Source organism: Rhamphochromis longiceps, linkage group LG15 (assembly GCF_057381845.1).
Source record: "Rhamphochromis longiceps isolate RC_006_pf linkage group LG15, R_longiceps_female_GT1.1, whole genome shotgun sequence".
Classification (NCBI taxonomy): Eukaryota; Metazoa; Chordata; class Actinopteri; order Cichliformes; family Cichlidae; genus Rhamphochromis; species Rhamphochromis longiceps.
In genome coordinates, this window is record NC_140571.1 from 21147993 (window position 1) to 21163381 (window position 15389).

General features: G+C 42.2%; 1 protein-coding gene across 10 annotated transcripts in view; it reads left to right on the top strand.

The window, feature by feature from the left end:
* The window catches only part of afdna (afadin, adherens junction formation factor a), a 122770-nt gene that overhangs the window by 95828 nt on the left and 11553 nt on the right, over window positions 1-15389 (top strand). For all 10 annotated transcript variants that reach the window (XM_085381913.1, XM_085381915.1, XM_085381914.1 and 7 more), the window contains 11 exons: window positions 3520-3585; window positions 3674-3747; window positions 5921-6039; window positions 7304-7504; window positions 8536-8627; window positions 8823-9023; window positions 9549-9687; window positions 10257-10656; window positions 10957-11201; window positions 11288-11502; window positions 12009-12188. In XM_085381913.1, the coding sequence (XP_085238039.1) occupies window positions 3520-3585; window positions 3674-3747; window positions 5921-6039; window positions 7304-7504; window positions 8536-8627; window positions 8823-9023; window positions 9549-9687; window positions 10257-10656; window positions 10957-11201; window positions 11288-11502; window positions 12009-12188 (1932 nt within the window). The remainder of the gene's footprint in view (window positions 1-3519; window positions 3586-3673; window positions 3748-5920; window positions 6040-7303; window positions 7505-8535; window positions 8628-8822; window positions 9024-9548; window positions 9688-10256; window positions 10657-10956; window positions 11202-11287; window positions 11503-12008; window positions 12189-15389) is intronic.

Below are 15389 nucleotides of genomic sequence, written 5' to 3' on the forward strand. Positions count from 1 at the left end.
ATTCATTCTCTGACTTGTGAGTTTTGCGGTCATTGTGGCTGCTTTGGTTTCTCTCTGATGGCAACAGTAGAGATGTGAGGGCTTGATTTCATCTCCTTACGCTCCTTGCGGCATTGATGGGCCATTAAAATCCTAAGTTTCTACATGAGAAACTGGGACTGTTGTGGAGAGCCGCACCGTTGAGCTTATGAAGAGCTAAAATTGAAAAGACCGAGCAGAATTATGTTGAGATTAATGGCGGGGTTCTCCAGTCCTCAACTTTAGTGCAGTCTAGCAAAATCAGTACTTGTGTGTCTGTGCATGCAACAGAGGATAATGTCACCATAGCCTGCAACAAACCTGAGTGCTAATTCATCGAAGGCCAAGATGGGCTGGTGATGTGCAGCCCTAAATGGGTGAATAGCACTACAGGCCAGAGGGAAAACACATTAACCTTTGATTTTAGGGTAAACTTTAGCGTTGAAATGTCTCCATTCCTCCAGGTGTTTGTGGTTTGTTCTGCAGTCTTTGTCTTCTAAACCACAGCTCATGAATCAGTTCATAAAAGTGACCTGCTATCAGTGAGAGCTGTTAACCTGAGTGCAACCCCTGTTTTGTTTTTTTTGTTTTGTTTTTTTCATAAGACGTGGCTTTACACAGACACACTGCCACGTTGCCAGGTCTGACAAATGGCAGCAATTAGAAGTCTTTTTAACCCACTTCACAGTTTTATGAGTGACTTTATAGTCATGCTGTGATTCTTAATGTGGAGGTTGTGCGTTTGAACCTTTCTTGTGATGTTTTGGGTCGCCTTTAAGCTGTATTTTCTTAAACTGGCTTGAAAGTATGAAGACTTGTCTCCAGTCTTTTATCAGCAAGATTGTCAGATATGTTTTCTTTGCTTCTTAAAAGAAAAAGAGAACATTTCTTAATTTATCCTCACTTAAGAAAATCCTGAAGTGCTGGCGGTGGAAAATAGTTTCATACTTTGCACAGCACGATCTCTACAAAGAAAGACTGCTGAGATATTTTTATGGTTTCTGGTTCAACAGTTGCACAAACTCCAAGGATAAACATGCGTTGATGGTAAAGAAAGCGTGTGATAGAGTTTGATAGTAAGCCAGCGCTCTCCACTTCACAGGAAAACTACACATACAGTCAGAACGCGTCGACAGGAGCTCTGGGCTTTGTGAGCACATTGACACTAGCACGTGTTTGTCCTCCCCCTTCTTTCGTTTTGGAAAAAAAATCTTTGTTGCTATGCTTTGTAAAGAAAAGATTTGACTTAAAGAAAATGTTTTGACACAAACTTAATCTGTGCTGAATCCTGTGGAGAGATGTGATTGTTTTTGCTGTAAATATTACAGGCGTACAGCAAAGCCTTTGAGTGTGTTTGACTGCAGTAAATGTCTTGAAGAGTTTCAGTTTGACATGTGAGTGAACTTGCTATAGTTCAGGAAATGACAGCTTTGCAATCCAGCCTGGTTCTGTTCAGCATCAACTTGTAGATCTAAATGTGTGTTTAATAAAAACCTGCTGATCCTGGACTCCTACCAGGTCCAAGTCACCGTTTCTGTCTCAACACATTAGGATTGGACTGTATAACAGTTCCTTCTTGAGATGGATGTTTTAATTCCCTGACTTTCTTGGCTAAGATAGGCAGGTTTGAAAAAAGGCAGGACGGAGACACACTTATGAGATTAAGTACAGCTCTGTGCAAATGTTTTAACCACTTGAGATGTTTGCATTCTTATCCCTCATGCTACAACATCAAGGGAGCATCTGATCGTCTAGAATTCATCATGAGAATGAAACTGTCTTCTTCTTCTTCAATTTTATTTACTTTATGTAGCTCCAGTTTACAACAAAAGTCACCTTAAGGCAGGGGTCAGCAACCTTTAAGACCCAAAGAGCCACTTGGACCCGGTTTCCATGCAAAAGAAAACACCGGGAGCTGCAAATACTTTTTGACATCTAAAATGAAGATAACACTGTAATTATTGTTTTTTACCTTTATGCTTTGTGTGAACAACTAAGGTGTGTTGCTTATGAAACCCATGAAGTGCTACAGAGAAAATTATATTTTATTTATGTAATTAACACATTTTGAACTCTTAACGAAATATAACAAAAGGAAAGACACCCAGCTGAACTAAAATGATCCATGTAGCAAACAACAACTGTTGTGAGCCGCCACCCTTTTATCGCCTTTGGGCTTTTGGAGCCTTGGCCTGGCTTTTAAAAAATAATTGGCGGAAAAAAGCACTATGCTGCTAAAAAAAAGAAAGAAAGATAGATATTTTCAAAATTCTGCCTAAATATGTATTTTGCCTGGTTAATGTGTGTGGTGGGGCGTGGTCTGCAGCGCTGCTGCAGGGGAGCGGACGAACCTGAGCTGCACCCGCAATCACGCCTCGCCGCCTTAAGGTCTGTGCTCTCTCTGCTGTTGTGTTGGCGTGTGTCGGGCTGTGAGCTGCAAAGCTACAGCCGGCTGTATGCGTACAGCAACTGTGTGTGAAAAGCATGTTCATGCAAACAGCGTCGGGTCTGCCGTGATATGTTTACAATGGGACTTCCGCTCCTGAACCTCTGCGCACAGCGCCTGCAAATCAGGGCTGTACGAAGTCACTTTCATCTTTACGCAGGACTGTAAGCTGTCATCTGTGAGGCGTGAGCGGTGTTTGTTTTTAACATAGTTCACGGTGGAGAACAGCTGCTGACATAATGTGGATACAAAGATCCATAATTGGCCCATCTGGGGCTGAAAGTTTTGATATATGCACGGCGTTGCGGCGGTTACACCGGCTTCTGCGAGTGTGACGCTTATTTTGAGCGATGAAAAAATAATAAAATATAATTTTATTTTTATATTTCAATATCAAAATAATCTTCCAATTTAGAACTACAAGTTAAAAAAAGAACTAACATAAATAAAATACACTTCAGCTACATACTGCGGAGCCGCAGTATAAGGACTAAAGAGCCGCAGGTTGCCGACCCCTGCCTTAAGGTTGTTTTTTTTTTTTTTTTTTTTTTTGTTTTTTTTTTGTTGTTGTTGCAGTGCATGGACTCCTGAGTATTAGACAGAAAATCCCAACAATTAAGCAAGCACTTGGTAACAGTGGGAAGGAAAAACTCTATTTTAAAAGGAATCAGGCTCAGAGAGATGCAGCCATGTGCTGTGACCCCAGGTTAATAACATGTTGTGGTGGCACTTAAATGCATCTTCTCCCAGCCTGAGCCTGTAGCAGCTCAAATGAGTTCAGGATCACCCGATCCAGTCATAACTTATAACCATTATCGGATGAAATGAAAATTATAAATGTACCGGTACTCGTATAGGGCCTTTCTACTCAGTTTGAGCATTCAAAGTGCTTCCCTACTTACAGTAAATAATTGTGGTAATTGTATGTGTCTGCTTTTTGTGTTAGGAATGAATCGAGTTACTCGATAAAAACTGAAGCACTTATGAAAACCATTCGCTTTTTCACCCGCAGGTTTATGAACATTATACTTACTGTGTTTGGTTTTTCTCTGCAGGGTGCTGGTCAGGAGAAGCTGGGCATCTACATCAAGTCTGTTGTCAAAGGCGGAGCAGCTGATATGGTCAGTATGAAAACTACGACGGAAAACAGGAGAAAGAATCAGGATGTGATCAATATGTGTGAGTGTGCGTCTGTTTGTGTTTACACAGGATGGTCGTTTGGCGGCAGGTGACCAGTTGTTGAGTGTTGATGGGCGGAGTCTAGTCGGCCTATCGCAAGAGAGGTGAGAAACTTGTACAGCAACATTTTTTTAATCCACAGAAATAATTTGGGAAATCCTGAGCACACACGAGCAAATTACAATTTTATGATTGACCCCAAAGAAGCAGCAGGGTGTAAATAGTGTTTTTCTTTTTATATATTTAACCACCTACCGCGCTGTAGTGACGCATTTATGGTCACGAGATGATGAAACTGACATTTAATGTTATTTTAGGAGCAGAAAACATTCAGCGGCACGTCAGCATGATAATTTACTTTTCACCTCAGGGTTAAGACATCCTGAGGTCGTTGCATCCCGTTGGTCCTTGTAAACACACGGATTTTCCAGCACGTCTGGAACATGCAGCTCGAGCAGAAAAAGGGTGTGTGCGTGCGTGCGTGCGTGTGTGTGTGTGCGTGTGTGTGTTTTGGAAACAGCACCAGAGCACGCGGTGGCTAACGCCCCATTCAGATTAATCCTGTTATTCCTCTTGCTTGACATGCACAGGCTTGATTTTTAGTGTTATTACCTGCATTGTGACAAAGAGTCAAACTGGATTAACAGATCATTAAGTTAATTGCTTTAGCATGCAGATAGCAGCTAAAGCAATTAACTAATTTTTCTAGATTTCGAGTTTTTGTCATGGTATCATAGCGTGGTAATCTCAACTCCCAGCAAGTAGAGATTAAGGGATTTTTACCCTTTCTGTCAGACATAGATGTGTATGTAAAGCTGTGATGTTTCCAAATATGGATTTGGAGCCTGTTTTCCCCTCAGCGCCAAGGGGCTGATGTTACATTCCCAGAATCACTTCCAGTCAAACAGTTAGCTTCTGCCCTACAACTATTTATAGGATTAGGTTAAAGCTCCATACACAGGGACATGTAACACATAATAGCAGGCATCCTGTGCGTGTCTGAGTGACACATCAGCATTGGAGCCAAAGTTGGAATGAAGCGTGTCTCTGGTAGTGACAAATATAATCCCTGCCTCCTCTGGTTCATAGTAAAGGCAGTTGTTCTTCCCGTTATTAACTCACAGCAGTGCTGGGGGCTGCAGAGCTGTCCAGACTTCCCACTCAAAATGTTTTTATTTGAACAAAAAACAATGTGCTCGACCAACAAGCATCAGGAGGCTCTGGTGCATAGGCTTATTAAGACCATTATGTCTACATGATATGAAATTTGTGTTTTAGTGAAGTTCAATCAACATTTCAGGAACTTTTCAGGCAAAACATGAAACACCTTGTGAGAATTTGCTCCTTTTTAACAAACTTTAATAATATTTGAAACAATATTGACAATGAAGCTGGAAGAAAATTGGTACAAAATTAAAATCTCAAAACTTTTATTTTATAATTTAGAATAACTTAGAATAAACCTCTGTAGCGCCACCTGGGTGTTAGATACAACCTTGTCTGTCTACACGTTCTTTTACCAAAAAAGGTACTTTGATTTTTTTTTAATTTTTTCCAGTCCTGTCCTCATCCCGTGTTAGTACCTCATCGCTCTGTGGTCTCAGTCTTATACAATCACATTCTTTTCTATATGTGTCATATCTTAACCGCTTTGCCTTACATAAGAAACATGTCGAAGCTAAAAAAACACCAGTTAGTACAATACATTCAGATTATATTTATCACGTGGATACAAGGAAACCGCACCATAGCAACTTCAGTAACAAACTAAAAAGAGACACAGGTCAGGTCTTCTTGTCTGACATGCTTTAAATCCCTGAAGTGTTTAAAGTAATCCAAAAAACAGACAGCGATCAGCATAAAAGGTGATCATAAACCAAAACTACAGGTACCTAATAATGGTAATCAAGGTTGCCGCTCCTAAACATGTGGCCACCTGATAAACTGCCACTAAATAAGCCAAATTAAACATAATCACAAGTCACACAGTTGAAGTTTGTCTATGAAAAAACAGTCAGTTAAATTTAAATGTATGTATACATCTTAGTTCATCTGATTGTGGTATGGATCGCCACAGATGCGGATTATAAATTCCTGTTTGCCTAAAATGTTGTGTTGTTCTTCTACCCTATTTTTTAATTATGAAACCCTTAGACAGCCACAACTGCGACTCCACACTGGGCTAAGTTTGTCCCAGAGAGTGGGGCTGTGGAGGGGCTGCAAAGAAACTTGGCTCAGTGTGTCCCTCTGTAATTTGTGCTCCCCCCTCTTGTTCAGGGCGGCAGAGCTGATGACGAGGACGGGCTCAGTCGTCACTCTGGAAGTCGCCAAGCAGGGAGCCATTTACCACGGACTGGCCACCCTCCTCAACCAGCCAAGCCCAATGATGGCAAGAGGTGAGCGCACACACAAGAAGCAGGATTTTATTCATGACTAAAAGTTCTGGTGTATGGTTCTGGATGTAATTTTGGAAGCGCTGATGATTTGTGGAAATCTTTGTGACTTATTGATAACTTTGATGGCTTATTAATCAAATTAAATCAACTGAGAATTGATTTTGAATTCTGGTTAGTTGTCTTCAACTATTTCAGCCATTATTTGTACAGATAGATGTAAAAACTTGTCTTGGGTTCAACCTTTTCCACACGCATGCTGATTTTTCTCTAATTTTGGTATAAATGTAATATTTGTATCTATTTTTTTTTAATAGATACAAAGGTTGTTTTCTTCTCTTTTTTTTTTTTTTTAAAGGATTGGTAGTAAGACACAAATGAATAAAATCATTAGGAGTTTTAAAAATAATGAAGCCATTTTTCTACCTCAATCAACAACCCTCAGAGGCATTTAAAAACAGCCACAAACACGGCTCTCTAAAGTATTTAAAAGTGGTAATGAATGAACTATTGTTGGTCCCACTGAAGGGTGTGCCAGTAATTTGGTGTTGTGGATGATGGAAAAGAAGCAGGCTTGTCCAGACAGTGTGTCCTTGTTGTCTTCCTCTGCAGCACAGTAAAAATCCTGCTAGCAGACTGGAGGATATAATGAGAGCTTGTGGCCAGAGCCAGCTGTGTGTGTGTGCAGACACACGTGCATGGCAGAGTTTACAGGGTTGTCTGGCTGCTTGAGCGGTGCTTGAGCGGTGACCCCAGGTTCATTAAGGAAGCGTTCTGGCCGGGCCAGTCTGTGGTCCACGATGACGATGAAGGCGTGTTTCTCCCAAATTCCCTCGACCGCAGACTCTTGCACCGCTGACAGAGACGTTTAACAAGCAGACGTCGAAGGACGGTCTTTAGTTACAGGAAACTGGACAAGCTGAGCAGGAGTGTAGATTCTCACAGAACGATGGCGTGAAGCCAGAAGAAGAAACAAATTGGTAGCTGTGCTGTATGGATTTTATATGAACCTATGTTTAAAATACACTTAAATGCCTTTAAATTAGCTTCAGTCACAATTACAGACGCCCCAGCAGGAGATCAGCACTTTGATGTGTGTTTAAAATGGTCTGAGACAACAAACGACTCCAAAGAGGTGAAATCAGTTGGGCCCAAACACAAACACAAGCTCGACTAGAACAAAGGCTGACAAACTGCAGCAACACAAAGATTCACTTTTTTCTTTTTAACTGTTTTCCTCTGCTCCTGTTTCTTCTTTCACCTCCAGCATCAGACCGAGGCCGTGAGAAGAACGGGAAAATGCGACCAAAGAGTGAAGGCTTCGAGCTGTACAACAGCTCGGTGCAGAACGGCTCTCCAGAGAGCCCGCAGCCCGGCTGGGACTCTTACCCCGAGCCAAAGAAGATGAGCGGAGAAGACCGGCTCCTGAAGAACCGAGCCGACCATCGCTCCAGCCCCAACGTAGCCAGTAAGAAAGCTGCTTATTAATTATTTATTACAGTGTCATTTTAATAATTCCTCTTCTTCCGCCACAAATATAAGGTGAACTTTAACTTTAGTTCTGCACAAAATAATGAAACCATTCCTACTTATTTGGTTTACAGACTGTATATTTAAGAAGGATGTACCCACTGGGATGTCGCGCATTGTTTTAAAGCCTTTAGTTGGCCATGTTTGCTGTCACAGTGTTGTCTGTTTTGGAATCGGATATGGTCATATTTGGTTAAGAGCTTGGGCTGCTAAATTATCAATAATAGCAAACTTTCCATGTGTACATGGATACCTAATAAAGTCAGTTTTATTTATATAGCACATTTAAAACTTGGCTTGAATTGTTGCAGGTAAAGCCAAGTGCACAGTGTCGGCACCCACCTGTAACTCAAAGCAGCCACATCACTAATAATACATAACTTTAAGCTTTAATACAGTTTAAACAGATGAAGTATATTTAAAAAAATCATTGTTCTTTACTATGTTTGAAATCTTCCTTTCATGGTATTTCACATCCCAACAAATTATATGTAATTTATGCTACAAGCTGGGAATTTCCTTTTACAGCATGTAAAATATCTGTAACAAAGTAGTCTAAAGGGCAAAAGGTCAGTACCATAAATTAAAATATGAAACAGAAACCAAATGGCTCAATCAATTAAGAGGAGAGCATAAAATCATTCATAGTTCAATTATAATGCAAAAAAATAAATAAAACAATTGATCCATTGAGCCATCGCTGGTCAACAGCGTTTGGTGTGGGCAGTAAAGGAAATAGGAAAAAAAATCAAACCGCCCTCATGTTATTCTGTAGCTACTCCACCCTGATTTAGAAACACAGTAGCAGCCAGTTTTCCTGCTGCTGGAAAAATATTTATTTTCAGAAGAAAAGAAAATATTTTCAGCAACCATTTTCATTCTTCTGTTCCTCAGTAATTGTGTATTGGTGAGACTTTTTGTTTTTTTGTTACTGCACTAAAGCAATGGTTTCTCCTGCCTCTGCTTCAGATCAGAGCCAGAGTCCTGCAAACAAATCAGTGTACCCCGGAGGACCTGGCACCAAGATCACCTCCGTCTCCACCGGGAACCTGTGTGCAGACGTAAGTAACCATCAGACTGAATCCTTACCCTTATGGGAAATGTAACAGCAGAGTGACACAACATTTGAGCACACTCGGTATGTTGAGCAGACATGAGAAATCATTTATCAGGTTTATGGCTTAGTCTTGTTTATTCCTGGAAAACCATCTCAAAATATTTTGTTTTTTTTCACACGCTTGTTTTTTGTTCCTCAGGATGAGCCCTCTCCTCCCCGCCCAGAGGCCTACCCCATCCCAACTCAGACATATCCCAGGGAGTACTTCACCATCCCAGCCTCCAAGAGCCAGGATCGGGTGGTGGGACCAGGGCAGCAGGGGCCCCCACCACACTGGCAGGGTATGGAGGACAGAGATCGCCTCCCCATGGGCGATAACATCCACAACAACAGCATGCAGGTACGGAAGCTTGAGATACTTTTCAGATACTGTTTTTCTGGGCGTTACAACGCTCTATGAGACCCAAAAAGATTAGTAAAGTTTTATTATTCACCAATGTGTTTTTCCAAATCACATTTTGGTGACACAGAAATGTTTGAAGCCCATCAGCTTGTTGACAAGCCGATCATCATCTCCTTCTCCATCCTTTTCTGGCTGTGAGCTCCTCTCATCTTCGTCCTCCCAGTTTTGAGCATCGTTTGTTCCATCTCTTATGAGTCACCGTGGTTATATCTGCATATGCAAAGGCTTAAAAAGTGTCACAGGATTGAAAAACATATTTAAACATTAGAAATACAATTTAAGATAACATAATAAAACAGACAAACTAGAGCCTACATAATAACCTCTAAGGTAAACTTGGGAATGTAATAAGTAGCTGATTGAGGTGATATTGATTATTTGTGTTTCCAACCACCCCTCCTCTCTCCTTTTATAACGCATACTTTTCCTCATCTAATATTTAATGTTTTGATTGCTTTGCAGCGGATTAATCACTCTCAGGAGGACTTGTATCCACCACCAGGAGGCATGAGGCCAGATGAGCGAATGCAGCCACACTACCAGCACCGGGACCTGGACTACCCACACAGAGATCTCGAATACCAGAGAGGTCCACCTGGAGGTAAGAAGGAAAACCTGACTTCAGATCGGATCAGAGAGGATGACAGAAAAAGGACCGCAGCACCTGTTAGTGTGTTCACTACCAGATTATACAGCATCTTAAAGTCAGCATCCAAATGTCCCTTAAAAGTTGATTATCCTTCACGATTACATAAAACACACAAATCATGATATTAAATTCAAGGACCAGAGCAAAGACAATTTGCTAAAGCATAGCAAATCAGACATGCTGTCATTTCTGACATTCATCAGATGAAAACAACAACAAAAATAATAACTAAGTTGTAAGTTATTTCACTTTAAAAATAAATATAAAAATCTAATGTTTTGGACTGCAGATGCCCAGGAAAAACACTCTGTAGTTTTACCATCACCAAGCCTCCATCTTTCTTCAGAAAGCTGATTAGTACTAAAGTATTGTGCCAACATTAGTGATAAAATTCATTTTTAGGCTAAGAAGGTTCAGAGGTACTGATACTGGTTTTTCATGGAGGTTTAAAGGCTTAGAAACCACTGTGCAGTTGGTGTCCCTGGTCAAGCAGGTGACCATGTGTTTCTTTGTGTCTGCAGGTCTGGTAGGGCCCGACCACTGGGCTCCACAGCCGCAGGTGTCCTCCTCCCTGGAGTCATCAACATCAAGCCAGGAGCATCTCAACTTCTCCGCGTCCTCCTCTTCTTCGAACAAGACCCAAAACCAGAAGACCGGCCCGGGCAGATGGAAGACGCCCAACGCCCCTCACACCGTGCCACCGCATTCGGCACAGCCGCCGTCTCGGTCTGACCTGCCCCCTCCTCCTCCTCCACCTCCAGCAGCTTACCCCGAACCCTACGACCCACAGCCGGACCTACCGCTTCCGCCCCCTCCAGCTGCTATCAACCCAGTAACGGCTCAGCAAGCTGCTGACCGCAAGAAGAGAGAGGAGCAGCAGCGCTGGTATGAGAAGGAGAAGGCTCGGCTTGAGGAAGAGAGGTGGGCTTGTTTTGTTTATTGAAATGTTAGCAAAAAAAGCATCTTTGTTATTTACTATTTACTATATCCGGCTTGCTATTTATTATTTCTGAGGGAAGATGTAGACAAGCATTTATGCTTGTTGCATTTTAAGACCTTGGCCAAGTCACCCTTTTAAATGGCACTTTCTCTAAAAGCAAAAACGTATTAGTACAGGATTCCCATTTTTCAATTAAAAAAACAAAACAAGGTGATGTCATACTGCTACATTTATGCATCTGATTTTGAGTATTAATGATGATGATATTGATGCATTTCCAGGGATAGGAAGAGGAGGGAGCAGGAGAGGAAGTTGGGTCAGATCCGGGCCAACCCTGTCATGCCCGTCCAGCCTCACAACGGAGGAGCCATGCCTCCTCCTCACCACCAGCCCCCTGTGGCCTCCATGGCTCCACCTCAGCCTTACCACCCCCCACAGCCTCAGCCTCCTCCACCCAGACCAGAGAAGCTGGCCAGTCTGCCGCGGTCTGCTGTACCTCCTCCTGCTAGTGCCTCCAACCCTGCTGGTAACAAGAAATGTATTAGTTACTTCTTGTTTAAACAAATAAACCAGTCTTGTCTCTGTAATAACTAGTATTCAATATGCCTGCAGGCATGGACACAGTGATCAGGGAGCTGCTTCCACAGCAGCAGCCGCGAACCATCGAGAGGCGAGACCTGCAGTACATCACAATCAGCAAGGAGGAGCTGACGTCCAGCGACAGTCTGTCTCCAGATCCTTGGAAGAGAGATGCCCGAGAGAAGGCCGAAAAACAGCAGCAGCTTCACATCGTGGATCTGCTGGACAAGGAAATCCAGGAGCTGCAGGTACTTTTGTTCACAACAGTGGGAGGAGTGATTTGAAATCAGAGATCATGTTTTAGAAGGAAGTAGCAGAGTTAATGTGATCGACTTGACATTATGAGGATATTGTGGAAGAGTATGATCAAAACTGCTATGCAAACTGTTATTTTATCTTCTTGCCTCAAGTAGGAAATATTTAATGGTAAAAACCAGTAAAGATCATTCAAAAGAAAGTAATTAGGTCAGATATTGTTAGAAATGGTTCACCAGATATTGATATCAAGTGGTAGGTGCAGGGTGTAAATGTTGCATCACACAAAAGTATAAAAGATATGATTATTAGAGAGGTAATATATCTCACACTCTTTCCACTCCTGCATCTATGCGTGGATAGAGCAGGGTTTAACCAAAGACATAAAGCTGGATTTCTGTAAAAGCTACTGGCCGGTGCCCCGTTCTGATACTTAGATGACCTTGTGGCTTATTCCGGTAAGACGACTTCAGTTTCTAAACATCATTTTGTTTTGCAGGCAAAGCCCGAGCGAACAGCGGAAGAAAACGACCGCCTCAGGAAATTGATGCTGGAGTGGCAGTTCCAGAAACGACTGCAGGAGTCCAAGCAGAGCGACGACGAGGAGGACGAGGAGGATGATGAAGACGTGGACACCGTGATGATCATGCAGAGGCTGGAGGCCGAGAAGAGAGCCAGGGTAAGAAATGGAAGGAAATGACTGAGGGGGGAAAATGAGTTCATTTGAAGGAAGTAGGGAAGGTGCTTTTTTTTTTTCTTAACAAAAAGAAAAGGAGGGAGTCGAAATCGTATCATGTGCAAAGGCTGCTTTGGCAGAAATCAAACTTTCTGACTTCTGTTTTTCGAGCATTACTACCCATCAGCTCAGAGTTCAGGGCGAGCCGCAGGAAATCGGGCTGATGGGGGGGAAAACAGAACCGCCTTTCAAATGCTAGAAGGGAAAATGGCTCCCACTATGAATGTCCTGCAATGTGCATCTGCAACATGCTTCTATCATCGCTTTGCCATGCTGAGCTGCTTAAATCTGATTGGCTGGAGGGGTGGATGGGAGGGCAGGCGGCAGCAGTGTCGTTAAAGCTGCTTTCACATCTCGTGGATGTGACTTTTATTTGAGCAAACGCTGCACATGTGCAGCCTTTTGATTATTTAAGCACAGGTCTTGCACTACAATGGATATCAAATATCCAGTATTTTTAAGGTGAAGACGATGCTGGGTGTTTGAATTCACCGAGTCATCCAGCACGAGCCTGAGTGTGTGTCGAAACCTCAGGAGGAAAGTGCTTTTCTAGGTTCAGACACATCAGTTGTGCATTCATCCGGGTCGTGTGTAGATCTGCTGTGTGTTCCTCCCAGTAGCGCTGTAGTGAAGGTAACTGTTTTGTAGCTGACTTTTACCAGACTTTGACTGGATATTTTAGGATGCGGAACGTGGGTGTCTTTAGTAGCTGTGGATGAATCTCAGAGTTTGGTTGACTGTGTGAATTATTTTATTTTTTTATGTCTTTGGTTTGCTGCGTTCTTTTTCTTTGTTGAACTACTTTATTCATCTTGAAGACTGGTATACACTTGGTTTTAAAATCTGGGACTTTTGGCTGCTTAGGAAGGGAATTTAGGCTCATATACACCAGAAACATATTTCAGACACTAATAGAAATGTGCAGGCGTTTCCAGCTGTTCACAGTGGTTGGTCAAAGTAATTTATAATGGGGGCACAGATAAAGTCTTTTTTACTGTCTATGAGTACTGTTCCCAAGTACTGAACTGGATAAAGTGCGCAAAAGGTAAAACATTGGATAACGTGGTTAGAGGTTATTGTGACAGTATTACTAACATAAAATAATCCATTTAAATGCTGTCCAGTCATCTAATGTGCATCACTGCAGTGAGGAGTTATTGCTGATTTAGGATAATTGTGTCTCTTTGTGGTTGTTTGAGTGAGGTTTGTTTGACTTTTTTCCCCTCGTGTGCATTAGTATGTACACTACCACAGGTATGTTCTGAAGTGGGTCCCAGACCACCAGGAAGGTTTGGTAGTGCTCCTCGGTGGTCTTTTACACCTGTGTTAGATTGTTCATAATGTATTTTTAAGCTAAGTGTAAACAGGGTCTAGTTTAGGTCTTCATGACTAAAAGTGGACATTTAGTTAGCTTACAGTAAATGGATAATACCACAAAATTACAACTTTCTCTAAGAAGTAAAAACTTCTTGGACTATTTTACTTTACCAAAGCTTCATTGATAAAGTTGAAGAGAAAAATATGGGACGATGAGCTCAACGTTAAAGATGTAGCTCTGTAGTTTTTAGATTTAAAAGCTTCTCATCAACAGAGTAATAAGACCAAACCATGTTTTCACTTTATTCTATGTCCTCCCCTGCTCTTCTCTTATCTCTGTTTTACTCTTTAGTTCCTCCCTCGATTTTCTAATCTAGTCTTAACTCCTCCTCACCTTCCTTTTCAGTATTTGGGTATTTCCTCCTCCAACTATCTCCCCTCCCTCTCTCACTCTCTATTCTCTTCTTCTTCTTCCTCTTCAGCAGCAGACTGCTGTCCCAGCTATCTCTGTTCTAGACTTGGTATGTTCATCCTGTTAATGACGAGTATCTTCTCCCTGCCCTTACATCACTTCCTGTTTCCTGTCTGGGCTTCCCACCTGCCCGTGTCTCTCCCTACCCATCTGGGCTTGCTGTTGTCGTTTCATCGGGGGTCGTGGTGGTAGACGGGACTGGGCCATGATTAGCTAACGAGCAGTTGGTCCTAGGATGCTTGATGTTGTTTGGCTGGGGAAGCTGTCCATCTCTTTGTCAACTCAAAACACCTGCTGGGGGACGGTGAACGAAGCTGCTGCTTAAATATTGGTGTTTGATAACTGCAAACCAAACCTGTCCATGCTTTCAGATTAGCAGAGCTGCGGTTGGTGTGATTCTTTTCAGCAGTGATGTTTTGAGTACATATTGAGGTGGCGCCTGCATGGCTGAATGCATCATGGGGGGCATCTGGGTCGAGACCAATGCATGACAGTCCTGCGAGCCCCCTGCGCTGCCTGCGAAGGGCCACATCATGTTGTCGTGGTGGTCATGAATCCATCCGTCTGTCTACCCATCCATCCATTTGTGTGTGACCTGCTGAGCCTCTTTGTCTTCTCTGTATAGGGTCTGTTCAACCAAGTTATTAGATTAGCTAATTCTTGCTTTACTTGATTAAATGTACATAAGAGATGGACTTGGCCACCCAGAGACTCAGATCCATTAGTTTGTGAAGTACAATTTTGAAACCTTTAGGAGAGTCGAACTCCAGGTCTCGAGGGCCGGTGTCCTGCAGGTTTTAGATCTCACCCTGGGTCAACACACCTGAATCAAATGATTAGTTTATTACCAGGCCTCTGGAGAACTTCCAGACATGTTGAGGAGGTCATTTAGCCATTTAAATCAGCTGTGATGGATCAAGGACACATCTAAAACCTGCAGGACACCGGCCCTTGAGGCCTGGAGTTCAACAGCTGTGCTTTAGATCATCATTTTTGCTTAAAAACACTCAATGTCCAACTCATATTTGGACATGGAGTTAGGACTAATAAGCTAACAACAAGAGTTTTTACTCTAAAACTAGATCCTAGTATACAAAATAAACACATTTTGTACTAATCAAGCATTAAGGCTAATGATTGAGACCACAAACTCATCAGGAAAGTGTTTAATTGGGTAAAAGAAGAAACAAAAGTAGGGTCAATTTCTCGTAGACTTCTATACAATTGTTTTTGCAGGAAAGTTCTTGCCCCCTACTGGCAATTATCTATATTGCAGGTTCCAGACATTTTTAGACACTACAGCTTCAGAACATCACTTTGTGGTTAAATGATTGATAGACAGATTTAGTTTTATT